The sequence below is a fragment of the Zingiber officinale genome, chromosome 9B (genome assembly GCF_018446385.1).
Source record: "Zingiber officinale cultivar Zhangliang chromosome 9B, Zo_v1.1, whole genome shotgun sequence".
Lineage (NCBI taxonomy): Eukaryota > Viridiplantae > Streptophyta > Magnoliopsida > Zingiberales > Zingiberaceae > Zingiber > Zingiber officinale.
Genome location: NC_056003.1, coordinates 7,277,188 through 7,300,981, shown reverse-complemented (window position 1 = coordinate 7,300,981; position 23,794 = coordinate 7,277,188). Strand labels below are relative to the sequence as shown.

The 23,794-nt window shown below is 39.7% G+C and overlaps 2 protein-coding genes across 2 annotated transcripts; both read right to left on the bottom strand.

Annotated features, from left to right (window-relative positions):
• Positions 1-3,651: 3,651 nt before the first annotated feature.
• On the bottom strand, positions 3,652-5,177 carry LOC122024159 (U-box domain-containing protein 21-like). Its single transcript, XM_042582715.1, has one exon. The coding sequence runs from the start codon at positions 5,086-5,088 to the stop codon at positions 3,772-3,774; it is 1,317 nt and encodes a 438-aa protein (XP_042438649.1). The 5' UTR covers positions 5,089-5,177; the 3' UTR covers positions 3,652-3,771.
• A 12,182-nt stretch (positions 5,178-17,359) lies between these two features.
• Positions 17,360-21,726, bottom strand: LOC122024713 (receptor protein kinase TMK1-like). The gene is made up of 2 exons (XM_042583384.1): positions 19,251-21,726; positions 17,360-18,043 (listed from the first exon to the last, which is right to left on the bottom strand). The coding sequence occupies exons 1-2, from the start codon at positions 21,604-21,606 to the stop codon at positions 17,514-17,516; spliced, it is 2,886 nt and encodes a 961-aa protein (XP_042439318.1). The 5' UTR covers positions 21,607-21,726; the 3' UTR covers positions 17,360-17,513.
• Positions 21,727-23,794: the final 2,068 nt, after the last annotated feature.

Sequence of the window (23,794 nt, the reverse complement as noted above, 5' to 3'; positions counted from 1 at the left end):
CCGGAATCCGGTCGCGACCGGACGCTGCGGACAAAGCCGTGCGGACCGCTGCGAACATGCCTTCCTGATCGGTCACCAGTCCGATCAGGGAACCTCCTGATCGGTCTGTAGACCGATCAGAAAAGAATCGGTAGCGCTATGTCTGCTAGCGTTTTCGTCAGATTTTGGCCACGAAACGGCTGGAATCCGGCCGCCATCTGGCCGGAATCCGGCCGCGATTCGGCCGGAATCCGGTTGTGATCCGGCCGAGGGTGATCCGCCAGCGTCTCGTGAAGATCAGCTGCAACCGCGGGGAGAAGCGGAGAGATCGCGGCTGCGGTAGTGATTTTTCCTTTTATATTTTTTTTGCTTACGTGGCGTGTCCAGCTCATCATAGCCGCACCAAACCGCAGGGAGAAAACCGCAGGCGAGCGAAATCGTATAAAAGAATCTATATGGTCAACCTTATTTAGTAGAATAATAAAATTTAATTATTGTTGTTATTGTATTTGTGTAGGTCAGCCCTTCACAATTCTCAATATATTTCAAGATTTTTAAGCAACTATTCAAGTTTTCATAACATATATGGACGATACTTAAGGGCTAGAATCTGACAATCAAAATATCAAGATATATTTTATAAGTTATTATTAAAAATATTTTAATAATATTATCTTTTTATATATATATATATATATATATATATATATATATATATATATATATATATATTAATTAACAGCCAGATTTTCTGAGTAGATAAATTTCAGTCAGATTTTCTGACTAGATAAATTTATTGAACATATATATCTTGCCAATCTAGGTTTGTGTTGTCATGCATATAATTGACAGCCGAATCTTTTTCACCTCCGGTGCTCAAGGCGTACACGATCCATTCACAAGCAAGAAAGTGAGTCCCAACGTAGACGCATTGGATTGGATGCAATTACCAAAAAAAAAAAAAAAAAAATCCAAGTCGCGGAGGCATAAAACGTATCGATCGAGCCACCACATGAGTCAGTCTCGTGTCGATATCGTTCCTGACTTGTCAAATCAACGCCGACGTCTGTTTAGATGGATTAGCCCATATACTCGGTGACAGCTCTTGCACGGATGCCATACGCTAGTTTTGGTCAAACACGACGAACAAGATAATTATAGGGAAATTAAATGGGTACAAATTACTGGAGCGTCAATTTTTATTTTATTTTGTAATCATGAAAATGATATAATACACTATTCAGTATTCTCCGAACGCATGTAAATTGTAAACTGCTCTAACCTTCATTTGAAAGAGTATTTTTCACTGACTTTATCAGGAGTTTGGACAGTATATTTAAGGACGATTGTGTGATGGAGTGAGATGTTTTTTTTTTGATAAAAAAAAAATTAAAGTAGGGCTGACGTGGTAATTTAGAAAAAAAATGCTCTTGATTTTTATCCAAATTAAATTAACTTGAGTCGCTCGCGGAGCCCAAGTCCATGAGTGGAAGTCGTCGTTCAACGCCGGACGACGACTGTGGAATTACTATTAGTGAGCTTTAGCCTCTACTTGGAGTGAGATGTTGAATGCAGCTGATTTAACTCATGTCCAATCCACAGTGACGTCCCTTGATGTGCCAGTAACTAAATGATCCAACTCCGTATTGGGAGACCACTCATTTGTTTTTTGTTTTTTTGGTTTCTTGCACGATTTAGGGTTTCGATGACCGACTTTCTTAGCAATATGCAATGTATAATTATAGACTTATAGTCAATAAAAAATAAATAAAAAAATAAATATTTTGACCAATAATTATTATTTTTTTCATTGTCCTATTCTCGTTAATATACTTTTCTTCGCCCCCCTTATCTAAAAATTCCTCTTCCCTTATTTATTTTATTTATTTATTTAGTTTTAAAAAATATAAAAATAGATGGATAAATGGCTTATCTCTTTTAGCCCTCAATATGTTCAACTAGTTTAACCGGTCGAACTAACCCAACCAATCGAATTGCTATTAATTACTTTGTCTAGTCAATCTACTTAAAGTGACTCGACCATCTGACACATTGATCCACCCAACTCGACTAAGAACTACGTACCAGCTTTGTTTAGCTTGCTCGCAATCGCATGCACCAACCAAATAGCCGAATTAGCTTGCTCGCCTAATCTTAGAACCTGTTCGACCGAGCTGCCCTGTCCGAACTGTCTAACTCTACCAGTCTGCCCGGCCAGCCCCGTCAAATTATCCATTGAAGCAAGCAGATCCTTACCCTACGCGTTTTAAAAAATTATTTCATACAATACAATGAAAAATATTATTTGCGAAATTAATAAAACAGAGACAAAACACATTTTGCCTCTACGATTTAATCAGTTGACATCTTCGTCTTCGTTCCGATCGATCGATTGATCGATCCCTTTCAAGTTCCCAACCGCCCAAATAGTTATTGGGAGCTTGCAATTCCTACAGTCAACCGTCACGTGTTCAACGTCAAATCTGCATGGACTGGCTTCATAGAAGAAATCCATGCATGCGTGTGAGCTGGCCTAATGAAAATAATCGATCGCCTCTTTTGCTTCCAGACGGTTCAAATTGTTTAAAAAAAACCATAAAACATTCGAATCGTTCGGCTCTAGATATTTTAAAAGGAGGTAAATCACTGAAATATTTATTCTAACTTAACGGTCTTTTATACAAAAGATATTTTTAAACTGAAAGTGAGCAAGATAATGCATTGGTGAGGTGGTTTTGAATCTTTTGATATTGAGTGGGAAGACTCGAACTAAAGAAAGGTGCATTGAGTGGTCCTGTGTATCAAAAATGAACGTAGAGGAAATAAAACATTAGCAGTTGGGCTAGAGAGTGGTCTCTCGCATAGATATTTCGACCCTCAAATTAGGGCAAGTGGTAGGGAGAATATGGAATGCGATGAATAGTATAAATGAGTAGTGAACAATCAATGCTTAACCTTGAGTACATGCATTTTTAGAAGGAGACTCCTTATGTAGTATTAGTTTTCCTCTGTGCATATACATCAACATCTTTCCAAAAAAGGGCCAACTATTTTAACATTTTGATAATTTTTCTAAAATAGATCCAACATTTTTGTACTTTGTATGGTATAACCTTCCTCATAGAAAATACTCTTTTGATTCTCGGACAACAGTTATATAAAATGTCAAAAAGAAATATTAAATCATTAGGCTGATAGGTCAATAGAATCCCCTCTAATGTCCGGTCAGACCTCATTCTCGGACAACATCGAGTCGGTTAAGGAACGTTGACCATCTTAAGGATTCGGAGTCCTTATCCGCTCGGATAAGAAGTCCGATCGAACTGTACAACTAGTATCTTCATCAGACCAAGAGGACTCAATTCTGAATTGAATTGAGATGGCTTGGGATTTCATCGAGCCGGGAGGACTCGGGATCCGATTGGATAAAAGATCCGATCAATTAGACTAGGTTCTGAATTGAACTGAGATGACTTAGAATTCTATTAGACAAAAGGTTTAATCGATTGGACTATTCGATCGAGTCATGTGACCTTGTTAATCTCACATCAACTAATCTTTTTAACTTCGATCCTAACACCGTATTAGTAGAGATCATATATTCAATAAAATATATTTATATAGGTTGAAAATTAACTTTAAAATCTATTATATTAAATATTTATGTGAATACCATCTGTATCTGTATCTGTAGTATCCATCCATGGAGCTAAACATAATATTGAATTGAGAGGATTTTAACCTAATAATTATTTTTTAAAAGATCTTTGTAAGAACATCTTAGTGATATGATTAGACGTGTTTGATAACTCCCTTAAAATCCACGGTATCAACACAGTCGATATGCTGTTTCCCTGAACAATGTCCACTTAGCGATTTGAGCAGCTGCGTTGCTCTCTCCTTTGTCTTCTCGCCGCAGCCGATCTGCAGCAGCAGCAGCAGCTTCTGGAACGCCCCCACTTGCAGCGCCTCCCTCGAGCACCTCCGGCAATCCCCGCACAGCTTCCACAGCGCCGACACCGCCAGCTCCGTCGCCGCCTCCGACACCCGGAACATCCTCTTAACTAGGGCCGGCACCGCCAGCGCGTGCCCGCACGCCGCCTCCCTGCCTCGCTCGCAGCACAGCAACCCGTCCAGCACGGCGAGCGCCTTCTCGCACATCGCCCTCTCCGGCTCGGCCAGCAACTCCACCAGCGCCGGCACTATTCCCTGCTCCACCGCCATCTCCGCCGCCCTCTCGTCCTCGCTCACCATGTAGTAGATCGCCGCCAGCGCCGCCTTCATCGCCTGCTGCGAGATCGGCTCCCGCACGAGTTTTGCCAGCGCCTCCACCATCCCCTCGGTCGCCGACACCAGTTCCGAAGTCGCCCTGCTCGACGCGGCCAGCAGAGACTTCACCGCGACCGCCGCATTGAAGCGCGCGGCCAGGCTGCCGTGCCTCAGCATCTCCACGAGGACGTTCAAGGACTCCGGCGCAGCGAGAAACGAAGCCGCCTCCGCGTCCACCGCCGCTGCGCCCACCGCTGCCATTGCCGCCAACACTCCCTCCAAAAGCTCTGGGAATTCAAAATACTCCGCCGAAAACGCCGAAAAACTTGCCGCCAAAGCCCTTCCCGCGCCGCTGGTCTCGAGGCACCGCCGGCTCCGCTCGCTCTCCCGCGCGAGGGTCCTCACCCTCCTCGCCAGCTCTCCGCACCTCCCGGCGTCGCGCCTGCAGCCGGCGTCGGCGAGCCCAGAGAGGATCTCCTCTGCCTGCGCCACGGAGAGCGGGACCTTCGGCGTGGGGATGCGCTCCACGCCGAGGGCGCTGTGTGCCTCGCACCAGGACTGAATCATCCGGGTGAGGGCGACGTTGGGGAGGAGCACGTCGGAGCGGAGCTCCTGTTTGGTGACCGGGCACGTGGCGTGCCCCAGCTCGAGCCACGTCTCGATCGACTGCCGGTCGTAGGTGATGCCGGTGGACGCCGTCACCGGATCTTTCATCAGTTCAAGTGATATCGGGCACCGGAAGTGCGGCGAGATGGCAATCTCCGGGACCTTCGAAGGCGGCGTATCGGCCGCCGGCTTGGCCTTGGGCTTGCGGCAACTCCTCCTCCATGGCATGGCCATGATCGAGCCAAATCTATCAATGAATCAGGATCGGAATTGAATTGAATTGAATTATTGGCTAGATTTAAGTAGAGTAGTGGGAGAAATGGAGGTAATTATGGAGTGTTTATATAATTTTGGCTTGTTGAAAGAGAAAGGCCTGTCGTTGATTTGAATGTTGACCGTTGAAGTTTGAACCATTAAACCGCGGGGAAGAAACGGTGAGAAAGAGCACGTTCCCAGTGGCCTAATATTCATAGCTCGACGTGTCATATAAATAAGCCAGAAAATTGACCCGGTTGACAGTGGACCGCTGGGCCGGTCGGCTTTATTATTCTCGCCCATTAAATAATTTTCATGAGTTACATGTGGTAATTCACTTCAGTAGTTCACTTTAAGATGGCGTGAACAACTGTTAAAACGCAATTAGGCTGAGTTTTGGGTAGAGTTTTTTTTTTTAAAATTTAAAAGTGATTTTTAGAAAGACTATTTTAAAATTAATGACTGTTAAAATATTGAGGGTTTAGAAATAGAAGTTAAAAGTTAATAGAAGATAAAGTTAGAGTGTTTGATGAATAATTATTTTTAAATTTAATTTTTAGTTAAATGAAAATTTATATTTATATTTAAAAAATCATTGTTTTTAATATTTTAGGTCAAATTGATATTTGAGAATATAATCAGGAGAATTAAATCGAGCCGAAAGCATAGGATCTAGTTTTATATTAATCTAAAATTATTTGATCCATCAACTAGATTTTTTGAATACGGGTTAAATTTTTTAAATATTTTTATGTTTAAACAAATTATTGCTCTCAATTAATATATCGAGTCAAATTAAAGTTTGAGAACATGGATATAATACACAAATATATAGAAATTAATTTTATGTCAATCCAAGATCATTTGATCCATTAGTTGATTTTGTCCAAAATCGATTGATGAACCAAATGATCTCAAATTGATATAAAGTCAGTTTATATGTGTTTAACTACCTCTCTTGATTATATCTATGCCATCAAACGTCAATTTGACCAAATATATTGAGAGCAATGATTTTTTTGAACACAAGTATATTTGAAATTTTTAATTTGTGTTCAAAAAATTATTACTGTTAATATATTCGGTCAAATTGATATTTAAGAGTATGAATTTAATCAAAGGAACTAGCCAAATATATTGGATCTAGTTTCATATTAATTTGATGCAGTTTGGTCTATCAGTGGAATTTTTTTAATATGGATTAAATTTTTTAAATATATTCATGTTCAAAAAATCATTGCTATTAATATATTAAGTCATATTGATATTCGAGAGCATGAATATAATCAGACGAGATAGATGAACTAGTTTCAATCTAAGGTCATTTGGTCCATCAACTAATTTGAAATAAAATTGACTAATATATCAAATGTCATTTGAGGATATGAATATATTTAGAAGAGATAATCAAATATATATAAATTAATTTCATGTCTTGACATCTGTGATCCATCAATTAATTTTATCTAAATTTATTTTTTAAAAACATAGAGTAAAGTATTTGCTGATTTACTTAAAATTTAATTATCTCGGTATAAAGCGAAATCGATTCCGATTGATAAAAAAACATTAGTTGATTAATACGGATAAAATAAGAAGGGGTATACGATGTGATAATTTTAAAACTATATTTAATAATTTTAGAATTCTACCTTTATAGATAAAAAGCCGTGTCTACTAATTTAAAAGTAAGACGTTATCCATATTTGTTTTGCACAAAGTCAAGTAAATAAATAATATTGCATAAATTATTAAATTAAATAAATAAATTTAAATGTACATATATATTTAATACTAAGCTAAGGTTGAACGGTTTTTTTCCATGTAAAAGTAACGGTCATGTTCTTTATTTATTAAAAGAAAAAATCTTATTTTAAAAATTATTTAGAATTAATATTATTTTTTTCCTATCCCTTTTATCAATCACGTAAATCTCCTCTCTATTTTCTAATGTATCTCCTGGTGGATCTTATATACAAAAATATTAAGTTCAGGATTTAATATTGGATCATATCAGACTCACGATGAACCTGATGTGAGAAAATATTAGACCGACACTGAACTTGATATAGGACCATATCAGACCCACGCTGGGTCTTATGCGAGAAAATATTAAAGTCACGCTGGGCCTGATATGAGAAAATATCAAACTCTTTTTAATTTTGGAGAGAGGGGATATATTGGAAAACAACGAGTGAGAGAGAGGGGATTTAGGAGGTTGGCAGTAATGATAGGAAGGGAATAACATTATTTTTAATATTCTTTTTTGATAATTTTAAAACTAGGGTTCTCATTTGGGTAAATAAAAAAAATTGGCCACTATGTTGACTGACCAGATAATGGAAGGTGAAAATAGTGGGGTTAGTAGGGGATCAAATCCTCACCCCCACCGCTATAATGGAGTGATAGGATAATGGAAGGTGGAAGTAGTGGGGTTAGTGGGGGACCAAATCTTCACCCCCACCACTATAAAATAACCTCACACCTATCGGAGAGAAGGTTGGATCGTAAGAGAAGACGGAACCTCGGCAGATTCGTGTTGTGCAAGGAAGAAGAGGTCATTGCTGACCGCTGTAGCAACTTCCAAGGAAAGGATAAGTGGACCTATTATGCAAATTCTGTATTTTTTTTAAAAGCAATGACCTTTTATTCCCTACAATTAATTTGTTTCACTTCTGAACATTTCTGATTACTGATTTCAGTTATTTTCATAATTTTGGGCACTAGGCTGATCATGAACTAAATGGTAGGAATACGTATTCCGAACATATCTGACATCTGATTTTTGACTTCTGGTATATTTCTGATCTCCGACCTCTCCTCTAGGAGGGATAATTCTAGAGGGTTGATATCAATTAAGTCATGCGGAACATGATCCAATTTAAGTACCCACGTGAAAATTTGTGTCTAAATTCTGTTATTTTACTACTGCCTCTCAAGAATTTCAATATTTGTGTTGTGTCCCTCACTTACTGAGTGATTCCCAAATCGCTCACCCCTTACAACCCATTACAGATAAAGATGAAAGGGGCGTCGAGAATGAGATTGAGGGCAGAAAATAAACCGAGTTCTGGGGATGGTGAACCGATTCAAATTTCGGACAGGAGGACTAGAAACCTGCTGCAGCTACGAATTTTTTAATTTAGTTAGGAAGATGTAATTTAATTTGTTGAGCAGTGAAACGGTGTACTTTTGTGTTAGGTATGTAAAGACTAATTTTATGTGACAATTACTATACTACTGAGGTTGGTTGTTTTTGAACTTTGGGTTGAAAGCAACGCCGATGTCAGCCCCTGGTCGGTCCCGATCGTGGGGTGTGACATTTTAGTGGTATCAGAGCCAAGTTCTATATTGATTGCTAAATTAGGGGCTAGCTCAAAACGTCGATGTCGGTCCACTCTTAAACTCAAGGGATACGTGGAAGAGTTATTACACCATTAGGCCTGAGGTGTTAGATGATAGTTTATCCCTTGGTCGAGTTACCATTAACTCCTCGTACAGAAAGATCCAAGGGGTTAAGAATATGCCTGGTCATTCTTAATAATTTTACCATCTGTTAGACATTAAGTGGACCCTTATTGATTTTTGAAATTATCGAACTCCTATCTGCATGTTCACGTGATCAAATTTTGACCTTTTAGCAACTTACCTATTTTCACGTTATGTTATAAAATTTTATCTACTTGTCGTTAGCAATTTTGTTTCTCTCTATTCATGTAATTTTATGAAATTTATTCCTAATTGTGTGTTGATCGTACATAACATCCGATAAACATTCAAGTTGTACTGTTATGTATATATTTTGCTGTCTTTCAAATTTTGGATAAAATTCCAAAGCTTTATAGGTATATATATATATAGATAGATGTAGAATACATTAACAATCGAACCATTGGGCAACCTAGGTGAAGAAATTTCCTGACTGTATAGGGTATAGGACGATGGCCAATACAACCAATGCAACTAGGCAGTTAGAAAGAGAGAGATCGAGGAATTGAAAATGGCCTTAGCATGCGAACGACAAGTAAAGACCAGATTTAAGGAATTAACCGACCACCTCCGAGCAGACGTAACACGACTTGCCTTTTATCAACGCGCTGTAGAGAAACAACTCAAAGATGCCCTAGAAGAATTGCGAGAGGCCCAAGACAAAATTAGAGGACTCACCGCTCCGACAAATGTACTATTGGCTAGCAAAAACCCACACACTGGAGGACTGTTGTACGAAGACCGTTCGATTCCAAACCCTAGATCAAGAAGAGATCGTGTTCCATGGTAAAGCTAAGGAGTGGAAAACCTCTTATCCACTTCTCAAACTTGGAAAGCCATGAAATGTGGGGAAGAAGTATACCTTGCAATGTTAAGCAAGGTCAAGGAAGATTCCGAGCTAAGACTAGAAGATATACCGATAGTAAGGGAATTTCCAAATGAACTTCCAGGGGCACCCTCGGACCGAGAAATTGAGTTCGAGGTCAATTTAGTGTCGAACGCCACACCGATTTCAAAGGCTCCATACCGAATGGCCTAAGCGGAACTCATGGAACAACTCCAAGAGCTACTGGATAAGAAGCAGATAAGGCCAAGTACATCACCATAGGGAGCACCAGTGTTGTTCGTAAAGAAAAAGGACAGCAACACACGATTGTGCATCAATTATAGGGGGGTAAATAAGATCACGCCATCAAGAACAAATACCCTCTGCCAAGAATCGATGATATGTTCGACCAACTCAAAAGAGCTAAAGTGTATTCCAAGCTTGACTTGAGGTCGGGATACCACCAGCTGAAAATCAAAGGAGAAGATGTCCCGAAAATTGCTTTCCGAACGAGATACGGGCATTACGAATTCACGGTAATGCCATTCGGTTTAACAAACGCCCCCACGGCATTCATGGACCTTATGAATCGTGACCTCAAACCCTTCCTAGATAAGTTTGTAGTAGTATTCATCGACGATATCCTCGTCTACTCATCAAGTAAAGAAGATCACATAGAACACTTTCAGCTTACCCTCGAAAACCTCCGCAAGAAATAATTATACGTCAAGTTCAAGAAATGTGAATTTTGACAAAAAAAGTGTAACCTACTTGGGTCATATCATATCGGCGGAGGGAGTATCAGTGGACCTAAAGAAGGTGGAGGCGATACTAGAATGGCCACAACCGACAACAATTACCGAAGTACAAAGCTTCTTAGGATTAGCTGGCTACTACAGGAAATTCGTCGAAGGATTTTCCTCAATAACCATACCTCTAACCTAACTCACCCAGAAAAATTCTAAGTTCAATTTGGGTGAGAGGTGTGAGAGGAGCTTCGAGACCTTGAAAGGAAAACTAGCGTCGACACCAATATTGACTCTACCCACCAAAGGCAAGGGTTTTACCATCTATAGTGATGCTTCGAAAGGAGACCTGGGGTGCGTGCTTATGCAAGAGGGCAGAGTGATTTCATATGCATCAAGACAGTTAAAATCATACGAAAAAAACTTCCCTACCCACGATCTCGAGCTAGCAGCAGTAGTCTTTGCTTTAAAGATTTGGCGACACTACTTATATGGGGTCAAATGTGAGACCTTTGCCAACCACCAAAGCCTCAAATATTTATTTACTTAAAGGGAACTAAACATGAGCTAGAGATGATGGATTGAGCTGCTCAAGGATTACGATCTCACCATCAGTTACCATCCAGGAAAAGCCAACAAAGTGGCGGATGTTTTGAGCCGGAAAAATTTGGGAAAGATGATTCTTACTTCAGTGTCAGCCTAACCGTGCATACGCGAAAGAATCAAAACGAGCCAGAACCAAGACTCTAATTGGAGTAGATTCAAAGCCCAAGTACAGGATGGAAAAGCTTTAGAACTTAAGATAGATTATAATGACGCAGTTTGGATGAGGGAATGACTATGGGTACCAGATATTGACAACCATCGAAAGAAAGTACTATCTGAGGCACACAAATCTAAATTCTCGATTCGTCCCGGGAGCGCAAAAATGTATAGAGACTTGAAGAAAAGCTTCTGGTGGAGTGGAAGGAAGAGAGACGTAGCAGACTTCGTAGCTAAGTGTTTGGTGTGTCAACAAGTGAAGGTCGAACACTAGCGACCTGGGGGACTCTTACAACCATTAGAAATTTCAGAATGGAAATGGGAACACATCGCAATGGACTTCATGGTAGGGTTACCGAGATCGCGCCAGAGTCATGGCGCAATATGGGTAATAGTGGACAGACTCACCAAGTCCGCTCACTGCATACCAGTCCACATAAATTGTAATCTCTACAAGCTAGCAAACTTTTATATGGATAACGTAGTGCGACTACACGGAGTACCAGTGAGTATCTTGTCCGACAGAGATCCAAGATTTGCGTCTAGATTTTGGAAAAGCTTCCAACAAGCAATGGGCTCCAGAGTGACTCTTAACACCGCTTACCATCCACAAACGGATGAGCAGACGGAAAGGACCATCCAAACACTCGAAGATATGCTATGGGCATGCACACTAGATTTTAGTTTAAATTGGGTCGATCTGCTGCCTTTAATTGAGTTTTCTTTTAATAATAGCTACCACAGCAGTATCGGGATGACACCGTATGAGACACTGTATGGACGAAAATGTCGATCGCCCTTATATTGGGACGAAATATGAGAGAAAACTCTTATGAGACCCGAGCTTATACAAGCCACCGTACGTAAGGTGGAAATTATTCAAGAGCGACTAAAGATATCCCAAGATCGTCAAAAAAGTTGGGCTGACGCAAAACGAAGGCCCTTAGAATTTGATATCGATGAGCAAGTACACATAAAGATATCGCCGATGAAAGGTGTGGCGAGATTTGGAAAAACAGGGAAGCTGAGTCCTAGATACGTAGGACCATTTGAAGTCTTAAGAAGGGTCGGTTCCCTAGCATACAGACTAGCCTTATCTCCGGCGTTATCAAGAATCCATAATGTCTTCCATGTCTCTCAATTGAGAAGATATGTAGGGGACCCGAGTCATATCCTGAAGGCGAAACCGTTAGTGACTCAAGGAAACTTAAGGAAAAACCTGAAGTATGAAGAGATCCCGATTCGAATCGTGGATTCAAAGGATCAGGTGTTGAGACGAAAGACTATTCCGTATGTTAAAATCCAATGGTCCAACCATACTACTAGGGAGGCTACTTGGGAACGGGAAGAGGAAATGCATGTACTATACCCACATCTTTTTGAGATTTAAGGCAAGCCAAGTTTCGAGGACGAAACTTCACAAAAGGAGGGAGAAATGTGAAGACTGGCCGGATAATGGAAGATGAAAGTAGTGGGATTAATGGATGATCAAATCCTCACCCCCACCACTATAATGGAGTGGTGGGATAATGAAAGGGGGAAGTAGTGGGGTTAGTGGGGGACCAAATCTTCACCTCCACCACTATAAATAACCTCACACCTATCGGAGGGAAGGTTGGATCGTAAGAGAAGATGGAACATCGGCAGATTCGTGTTGTGCAAGGAAGAAGAGGTCACCGTTGTAGCAACTTCTAAGGAAAGGGTAAGTGGACCTATTATGTAAATTCTATATCTTTTTAAAAGCAATGGTCTTTTATTCCCTGCAATTAATTTGTTTCACTTCTGAACATTTCTGATTACTGATTTCCGTTATTTTCGTAATTTTGGGCACCAGACTGATCATGAACTAAATGGTAGGAATACGTATTCCGAACATGTCTGACATCTGATTTCTGACTTCTGTGATATTTCTGATTTCCGACCTCTCCTCTAGGAGGGATAATTCTAGAGAGCTGATATCAGTTAAGTCATGCGGAACATGATCCAATTTAAGTGCCCACGTGAAAATCTGTGTCTAAATTTTGTTATTTTACTACTGTACCTCTCAAGAATTTCAATATTTGTGTTGTGTCCCCCACTTACTGATTGATTCCCAAATTGTTCATCCCCTTACAACCCATTACAGAAAAAGATAAAAGGGGCGCCGAGAATGATATCGAGGATAGAGAACAAGCCGAGTTCTGGAGATGGTGAACTGGCTCAAATTTCGGACGGGAGGACTAGAAATCTACTGCAGCTACAAATTTCTTAATTTAATTAGGGGGATGTAATTTAATTTGTTGAGCAGTGAAAACGACGTACTTTTGTGTTTGGTATGTAAAGACTGATTTTATGTGGCAATTACTATACTACTGAGGCTGGTTGTTTTCGAACTTTGGATTGAAAGCAATGTCGATGTCAGCCTCCGGTCGGCGCATGGTATTTCTGGCATACTGATCAAAGGACGATTCTCAGGAACTGACGACCTGGAGTTTACCCCGCCATGCGCCTATGACCTATGTATCTAAATGAATCTCCCTCCATATCCATTAGACCGATACTAAGAAGACCACTAAGATAACGGATCTATTTATTTTTTAATCTCGTTTTTTTTTTTACGTCAATTATTCAAATGTTGAAGGTTCCATCACTTACCTTCTATTCACATTGAGAAATTGACCTGTATTATTATTATTATTATTATTATTATCTTCTGTCTTTTCGTATCGTTCATTCATTCCTTATTTAGATTAAGATCAGTATTTATTGATGAGTCGTTTAAAGCGTTTTGGTGCCACTTGCTCTCATACATAGGATTTCAAATATTATATTTTAAATTAATATAATAAAAAGTTAATATGCACAAAGAAAAAAATCTTAGTGAAATATTCAATGAATCCATAAAAAAATAAAAATAATAGATCATAAATTTAAATTTATATATCTATACTTTTTTTCGTGAGATTTTTTTTATGTACTTATCATTTATTTTGTTAGAATTAATCTGGTTTAAAAAATTTATGAATTGATAAATATATATAATAAGTAGGGGTTTAATGATACGTCAATCAACATGTTTATTTTGATCTTGATTTCTAGCGAAAATTTCTATGGAATTGGATTAATTGTCCAGATCCGATGATGTTACTGGTTCAATCATTTTTAATTTTTTGTTTTTTAATGTTTTGATCTATTCCGAGTCACAGGCTTTGAGACGTGACGAGTTTGTTTTTGTGGTTGGCATGCAGCACAAAACTCGGGCAGATTGTGATAGTCCAATGAAGTAAAGGTTGTGATAGTCCAATTTCTGCAAAAGGGACCCAAGCGATCCCAGATCAGATCAGATAGGATCCTCTAGTTCATAATTTAAGGATAAGAGAATGATCCATAAATTTTAATTGATTGATTTTAATTGACTCTATATGTAAATAGATAGGGTTCATTAAAATTAATGAATACATTTAGTGGATCCTCTGGTCTGTAAATTATGGATCAGAGAATTCGTCCTCCCAGACGGCCATCCCGAAGTTACGATAGTCTAAAAAATAATGATAAATCAGATAACATCAAATTTGAGACGATTGATCCAGCCTCAAAAGATTCCTACCAACTATCAAGATAAATCAGAAAGTATTCACAGCGGACTATCCAGAAGTCTAGTATTATGTGATTGTACATTTTATTTAGAGAAAAAAATCTCTACAAATACGTCATAATTAGGGATTGAACTGTAGATGTCTAAATGACAATTTAACACCCTTTACCTCCCGAGGGCAAGATTGTGATAGTCCAAATTAGCAAAGATGATTGTACTGATTCTTGTCAATTTATCCTAGGATCATATGAAAAAAATAAATTATGAATAACTATTAACTCTTAGAATAGTGAATGAAGAAGATGATATATCGAGATTAAAACTTAGACCTTAAATTAGCAACATGTTGACAATTAACCATCCTAGGGAGAAACTGAATTCCAAAATTGTGATAGTCCAAGCATCTACGTGGTGCGGCCACTGAATTCCAAGGCACATTATTTTGTTTCGATATTTGATCTCTGCAAGAGTTCACATATGCGGAATTTGATGTAGTTTCTAGCGTTAATTAATGTGGCTCCTGAGAGTTAACTGAGAGTCTTTTAATGCTCTGATTTCCATAAAGAAAAAAAAAACGTTGACTACAATTATGTGGTTCTCTAGAACTTTCACATATGGAGTTGATTATATATTCACATAGTTTCCTCTAAAACTTTCACACTTGGAAAGCTTAGAATCGTTTTCTATCAAAATAAAATTTTATGATGTAAATTGCCCAAATGTTTAAGATAAATAATATATTAGTGTTAAAAAGAGTGACTATTCCATCTGAAAGTGGACCGACGTATAAACATGGCTATAAGATAATGGGTTCAGTTGCAAGAAAATTAATGTTAATCAAAATAAAGTTTATGTACTTAATCTACCAAATTAGGGTTGTGAGAAGAGTAAATGATCCTTTTCTTCTGTGATAGTGTGAGAAGACTAAATCATCAGGTGAATCCATATACCTGATAGCCTAAGCACCAATACAAAAACCAAACGTTGATTGATTTACTGTTGATTCAAAGTATGGAACTTTGACAAATCAAACATACCGCACAGTTCATATGGAAAAGATTAAAAATAATGTGCATCCATGTGTTTTTGAGTCTAACATCTCCAGAAGCTGACTTGTAACTCCTACCTACCAACTGGCATCTGGAAGAGAGACTGCAATTTTTAAAGTTCTTCCATACATATAAACCCATTCAACTTTTCATTTTGTGAATTAAGAGGTCAACATCTATGATTCTTGGTCATAGAGTCATTAAGTGATTAGTCATCTTGTTCAACTTAGCTACAAGATTATAGGTGTTATTTCTCCTTTTACAGGTAATGTATGCCATTAAATGTAGGGAACTATGATCACTTTTAGGTTCTAGAGGCGGTAGTGAACTTGGAATAATTGAATCATGCCTACCATTTGAGCATTTGCGGCTACATCTAGAATTTCCATATATTATATTAAAATAATGAACAGGTTTGAATACTTGATTAATTAAGATCTAATAAGCTGAGTGATACTGCAAACGTGTAAGAAAAAGCATGTTCTGGATTGTGCAAGACTAAACTTCAAATGGTTTATTTATTGCATGAATAGTTATGCTCTACTTTTGCTAATTTTCCATGCCTAGTTCCTCTTTCATTGCAGATAATTGCAAGTCCCTTAGACAACTCAAAACTTATGTGCTCTTCTAACAAGTTTCATAAATTCCCTACATTGGTTCTAGCTTTGACACATTTTGTTGGAACCTATTGGTATTTCATTAACGATACAGTTGGAAACTAGCAGATTTTCAGAGAATATGGAGCTGTTATAGGCTACCAGTTGGTTTCCCTTTCAATAAATTAATTGCAAAATCAAACAAGCGTTCTAAAGCAACCACGTTATTGTAAAAAAGTAGAAACAAACCAAGTCATAGTAGAAGAAAGATGGAGCAGCAAGACAACTCACGCAAAGAAAAGTTGTTTCCTTGACTGGACGGTAGAATGCTCCTGATACATGCTTTTAGTTGAAGCTGACTTAACTCGACAAAGAATCGGTTCAGTTTGACTAACCAATCAATCGAGCTAGCCTGGTCCAATTGTTCAGGCAGGTCACTTCCATCCTACCAGCATCACTTCACATGGTCAGGAGAAGTAACATATGCTCCAGTTGATGCTAGACCTAAATAATCTAACATAATATAATAATAGTATGAATTGCTTTTGAATTTAATCATTAATTTTTTTTTCGAAAATTTTAATTACAATAATATATATATATAATTAGATATTTAAATGTGAAAAATTAACATAATTAAAATCTAAATGACGGTAATGAAACTTAGCTAATTGTAATTACCTCTGGTCCACCTCTTGCCTCATCTGATTTCTTGATTCTAGGGAATTACCTTTGGCCATGCTAATGTTGACCTAAAAAATGAAACCGGAAGTGCCAGCTTTTATCCATACAAAAGTGGAGCGAATGAGGCGCATTAAAAACTAAATAAAAATTATAATTGGAAACAGACGCAGAACATTACATGTGCAACATGATTCTTGAAATAAAGATAGCAATACTCATCACCAACCTGCAGTACTCTACTACCTTTTGGTACAATTGCTACGAGCAATGCCCGCGTGAGGAGACTCCGGGTCACGCTTTTGAAGCACTCCCTGTACTGTTTTCCGCGTGGCGAGGGCTGGCTTCAGGCTTGCTAATTTAGAGCTATTAAGGAGTAGATGGAAAGTGATCAGAACCTGCAACTTACCAGCATAATTGCCTACATGCAAACATATATAAAAAGGTAGAGTGAGGAAAACGCAATTTTGCAAGTCGGCAACTCTAGCTGTTGCTAATAAACATAAAAGCAGGCAAGCTCCAGGAAGTGATCTGAGAAGGTTTTATGATAATCAAGTTCAGATGGCCTTAAGATACATTCACAAGACGGAAAAACAGAAACGTGATGATGAACAAAACCAAACAATACACAAGAATGAACAGAGCTCAGAACTGCATAATTCTAGTTCTCTTCTGTTAATTTTATCTTCCATCAGCTGAGGTAAAGGAATCTGCAAAGCCTGGTGGTCTTGTTGGTATGCTGGTCTGAGTGTTGTCCAAGCTTGCCACAAATGATGATGTGGCTCCATCAAAACGACTGCTGTCATCAAATGCCTGCCATTTTTTTAGTGCTTGAGGAAGAGACATGTCAAGGTCAATTCCGTAACTGTCCTCAGAATCCAGAATGGATGGCTTCCAGAGTTCCGCAAGTGATGAAAGGACATTGACTGCGTGCCCCGTATCTGGCCTTTGGTGAGGTTCTCTAGCACAGCAATGACCAGCTAGCTCTGCAACTGTGCTGATGCTTGCAAAGGTCTCCTCATCAAGATGGATCGTTGAGTCAATGGCCTTCCGGAATGTGTCCTTGTTAAGTTGCATCCTTCGAAACCATGTGACCAAGTGCACACTCTCCTCTGGCTGGTTCTCATCAAGAGCCTTCCTACCAGTGATTATCTCCATCAATACCACTCCAAAGCTAAAAACATCAGCCTTTGTCGTCACTCGACCCGTCACTAAGAATGTATATAGATGATCAGTAGATGAATTAAAAACGGAAAGATGAGGCACTAAGAAATTATTAACATGAAAAATATCATGTTGATCCTTATTTTTTGTAGATAACCTCACCATCAATGTATTTGGAACATCGAATTCTTCCTGGAAGTCAGGCAAGTAACCCCTACCATTGTTAATTTTATCCAGACCAGAACAAATTGGACATCATAATTACGAACCACAAATGCAAATATCCCCTTTTAGTTATGTGCGACTAGAGGCTGATAGGTATTTCTCTATCATAGAAGAATATTCACAGAAAATAATAATAATAAACAGCCTATAGTTACAACCCCCACTGTCACATGCATAGGTTGCAAAATTCCTACTGCATTCAACTTGCATCCAACTCTGGTAAATTCTCTTTTTTTCTAACTACTTTTTTCTTTTTTATGATTGATGTTTAAAAGTTGTTGATTGATGGGATGTCAATCCTACCATCGTAACATTGAATGTCCCTGACCCTTTTTTTTTAGGAAATAGGAAAGTTTCTACGGTAAGTCCTGCTACACCTCAAACTAAATACAACTATCATCAATACTATATGAATGGTGTATTGTACTTGGCCCCCAATTCGAGTACAGAGATTAAATTCAAAAAGAGAGCCAAAAATAATTCATTATGAACTAGGATTATATATCTAGAGTTAAATGTGCGTAGGATAGAAACCCAGATGCAGAATATTGATCCAACAAACACAATAAGGGAAGAAAATAGGAAAATTCTAGATTACAAGTATCTGTGAACATAAGATTATGGTATTCAGTTTTTCCAAATTACAAGTATCTAATATAGCATTACTTAACTAAGCATAAAATTCCTTAACTAGCCTTCTCAAAAATGGATGAATGAAAAAGTTAGTTAATGTGCAGTATTTCAGGAGCACATTAGAACGAAAATAATAGCAATAATATAGAATAAACATATAATTCAAAGACTACGAGCATTTTAGTTGCATACTAGCAGTAATCATTGATATCAACACAAATATAGGATAAAGACCGAGTTCAAAAATTATAAACCATCCTAGTTGCATGACTAATTGTAGGAGAGATAGGGAATTGAGGTACTAATTTGGATTGTATATTACAGAGTAGATCAAGGGAAATTCTGAGCATGCAGGTTCATATCATATAATATTTCAGAGTTGGGTAATAGGACTACCGGCATATTCTGGAGCAAGATAACCAAATGTACCAGCTAGCCTTGTTTCAACAGAACAACCTTTTCCATCTGGAGCAAGGCGTACAAGGCCAAAATCTGCAACTTTAGCTTTCATATCATCCCCAAGGAGGATGTTTGAAGGTTTAAGATCCCTGTGGATGAAACTTTGATGTGCCAAATTGTGCAAATACTCCACACCTCTTGCCACATCCAGGGCAATGCTTAGCCTTTTCTTCCATTCCAAAGGCTTTAGCCCTTCTTCCTTCCAGTCCAAAAGATGTCGACTCAATGTCCCTTGGGGCATGTATTCATAGACCAAGAGCCTTTCGTTCCCATCCAAGCAGTAACCAAGAAGTGAAACCAAATTCCGGTGCCTAACTTTGGTGAGGACTGCAATCTCAGATTTAAACTCATTCAAGCCTTTTGTCCCTAGGATGCCAGCTTCCATCCTTTTGACTGCGATCTTGGTACCATCATGGAGCTCACCCTTGTAGACTGTACCAAAACCACCACGACCCAATATGTTCTTTTCACTAAAATTGTTGGTGACATTCCTAAGAACCTGAATCGAGATCACCATGTTTCCTGCGTCAACTACATGAACATCACTAGGACCACTACTCGTCTGGCTGTACGACTCGCTTGCATTTGTGCCTCCATTGGCAATTGAATCCACAACTGAGATCTTAACCAAATCATCAGACCCTGAATATCGTGGGTGTATCACTGTTGTGTTTGGACTCTGAACTCTACCAAAATTCTGCTGCTTTCTTCTGTAATAGCAAAAGCCTGACAATGCAATAAGGCTGACGGCAACAACCATGGCAATCACTGAACCCACAATAACAACTACAGGCCCAGAAAATGGCTTCTCACTGCCGCTGCTATTTCCATCAGCAGAGACTTCTGGGTTTGGATTGCTTCCGCTGTGAGTGGCACCAGGTTGCAATCCTGGAGGAGCAACAGTATCCTTCCCTATACGTACATTTCCATCAGTCCTCACCACTACATTCTGACTAAATATGGGCACTTTCCCCCAAAGCGAATTATTGGACACGTCCAATTCCTTAAGCGCAGACAAATTGATGAGCGTGGAGGGGATTGTCCCGGTGAGATTGTTATTTGATAACAGCAGCTTCTGCAACGAGGTGAACAAACCAAAATCCGGTGAGATTGTACCATTCAGGCCCATCTTTTGGAAATTGATCACAGTGATGTTGCCATTGGCGTCGCAGGTGATCCCCTCCCACCCGCAAGGGTCATTCCCCTTCCAGTTGTGTGCAAAACGAACCGGGTAGTCAAAATTTTTGGCGACAGAAAGCAAGAGATTGACGAGGTCATCGCACCTCCCTAGTTTCGCGAGACAAAAACTCTCGCTTTCAGGCTTGAGGTCCAGATTCACAGAAGCAGGGAAGACTGGCAAAGGGCCCTGCAGCAAGTTATTGGTGAGGGTGACGTTAGTCAGCGACTTGAGCTCAGTCAAAGAACTGGGCACAGTGCCGGAAAACTGGTTATCTCGGAGCTCAAGAATGGCCAAATTAGTGAGCCTAGAAAAGTCGGGAAGAGGCCCGGAGAAGTCGTTAGACTGGAGCCATAGCACCTCGAGGGCGATCATGTTCTCTATAAAGGCGATCCCACCCGAGAGGCGGACAGAGCCCTGCTGGTTGTTGAGCCAGAGCGAACGTAAAGGGGCGCCAACAAAAGCTGCAGGGACGGGACCGGAGAGCAGGTTGTAGGCAAGGCCAAGGTGATCAAGCCCAGGGAAGGAAGTAGCGAAGAAGTCAGGGAGGGAGCCAGTGACATTAGCGGTGTTGGCGGAGAAGTTCACAAGAGCAACGGCATCGCCAAGAGATGCGGGGAGATTCCAAGGGGAGAAGGGATTGTCATCAAGGAAAGCGGCCTGGAGAGAAGACAGCCCGGAGAAGAAGTCATCAGGAATGGAGGAGAAGAGGTTGCTGTGGAGGAGGAGGAACTGCAAGGAGGATAGCCCCGCTAGCGAAGGTAGCTTCCCAGAGAGGCGGTTTTGCTGGAGCTCGAGGCGGACGAGATGAGTAAGGTTGCGTACGTCGGGTGGAAGTGACCCGGCGAGGCTCTTATTACCAACCTGGATGGCGGTGACACGGACGCCGGAGCATACGACGCCGCTCCAAGAGGAGCAGGGATCGGAGGAGGGCGACCAAGAGAGGGCGCGGTCGGCGCCCAGAGCGGAGGCGAGAGCCTGCATTGCCGCCAGATCACCGGGGTCCGTCTCAGCGACGGTGGTGCCGGACGCTAGGGCGAGGAAAATGAAAAGGGCGGCGCAAACCACTAGATCGAGGAGTGTCGCCGGGTGGCGGGGCGGCGGGAAATCGTCCATGGTCAGGGAAGCTCTAGGGTTTGAGTGGAGATTCGAGGAGCAGCATGGTGATGGAGAATAAGCGGAGAGAGCGAGGGAGGGAGGGAGAGCTGCGAGAGTTTTGAGAGCACATGGAGCGGGGAAGCAGCATGGGGCCAACCGGGGCGATGGGGACGGCGACACGCTGCCTGGTTGTACTATTGTTGGGTTGCCCTTTTGCGTGACACAGTTGGTACTACGACCGGATCACGCCCGTCACAGAATGTTGCGCACCGAACCGATAGATAAATCGATCCCTCGTGCCGTTATGAGTTTGATTGATAAACGGGGCGATGCATATCGCGCTGTGCCGCTCCTCAAGCCGGAAACGTGAGAGACATAACGTTTTCCAGGTCCTGTTATACCGGAACTTTGTAGCGGGATGAAATATCTTCCTTGGACGCCTTTATTTTTTCGATAATTTACCAAAATTTATAAGAAGTGCACGTCCAGTTATGAATTACCAGACTACTGTGATATTTATCAAATAACATATTCAATTTTTTATTATTCTTATTCCATCTCTCAATAATTTATCTATTCTCTTTTTTACGCATAGAATTTCTTTCCATGTTTTCTCCTTTCTCTTTCCTAACACCTTCTCTTTCCTCTCTCTTTAGGAGATATGCATATAAAGTATATAATATGAGTTTGATATGATTTCATATCAAGTCCACGAAATTAGAATTTAAGGTATTTCTTTTGATAACATTTTAATATATTTAGAGAAATTGAAATATGCAATGGACAGTACCGTTGGACTCCTTGCAGCCTCATAAATTTACAGGACATGAAATGAGTCCAATCCTGTCCATCAGTAAATTTTGGTCAAAATCCATTAATAGACCTAGAGACCTTGGATTGGACTTATTTCATGTCCTGTAGATTTATGAGGCTACAAGGACTCCAACGGTACCGTCCATTGCATATTTCAACTTCTCTAAATGTATTAAAATATAGTTCCATATCAAGCCCATGTTGGGCCTGATTTATCTCATGGTGGAGGTTGTCTTTTAGATAATTTTTATTTTATTTGAGTTTGGCTGAAATTGTTATACCATATTTTTTTCTTTAATCGATATAATGTAACAGAAGTTTACTGGGGAGTAACAAAACAAGCGAGAGAGTCGGAAGGACAAGAAACAAAATCAAAGCACGCTCACCGTGCTCTTTTACAAATTGTTCTCCTTCGCAGACTTCAAAAATTACATCTTGATGTTGTTAGGTTTACTTGGTGCCACGGGGAATGGAGTTTCTCTACCACTTATGATGGTGCTCTTCGAAAATTTGATCCAGTCCTTTGGAGGAGCTTCAAACGGACATGATGTGCTTCATCAAGTCTCCAAGGTATGTGCATTACAATCACCTTTTTGACATTCTATTCCACAATTGGTTCCTAAAAATATTTAATAGTTAAAAAATGAGTTTGATGGAAAAAGAATGTTTGATAGTCATAGATCTGATTGCATACAGGTAACACTGGAATTTTTCTAACTAGCAATTGGAGCAGGCATTGCATATTTTCTTGGTATGAATATTTACTTGACTGCCCATTAAACCTTTGTTACATCATATCCACTAAAGTTGACAAAATATGGTATAACAATCTCAACCAAACTAAAAAAAAATAAGAATTATTAAAAGACAATCTCCACCATGAGATAAATCAAGCCCAATATGGACCTGATATGGTTCCATGATATAGAACCATATCAGGCCCACACTGGGCCTGATACGAACCATATCAGGCCCAATGTGGGTCTGATATTAACCATATCAAGCCCACGTTGGGTTATTTTAGCTATTTTTCTATAACATTTTAATACTTTCAGACAACTCAAAATATGTAATGGACGGCACCATTCGATTTCTTGCAACCTCAGAAGTCCACAGGACTTAAAATGAATGCAATTTGAGGTCTTTAGGTCCATCAGTGGATTTTGACCGAAATCCACTGATGGACCTAGAGACCTCAGATTGCACCCATTTCAGTTCTCATGGATTTATGAGGTTTCAAGGAGTTTAAATATACTATCCATTGTTCATTTCGACTTCTCGGAGGTGTTATAATATAATAAGGAAAAATCTCTACGATTACTATGTTGTGATTTTTATCCTTGCTGGTACGTATTTACTGTGTTATGATTCTTCCTCAAAGTTCGTTAGTGAA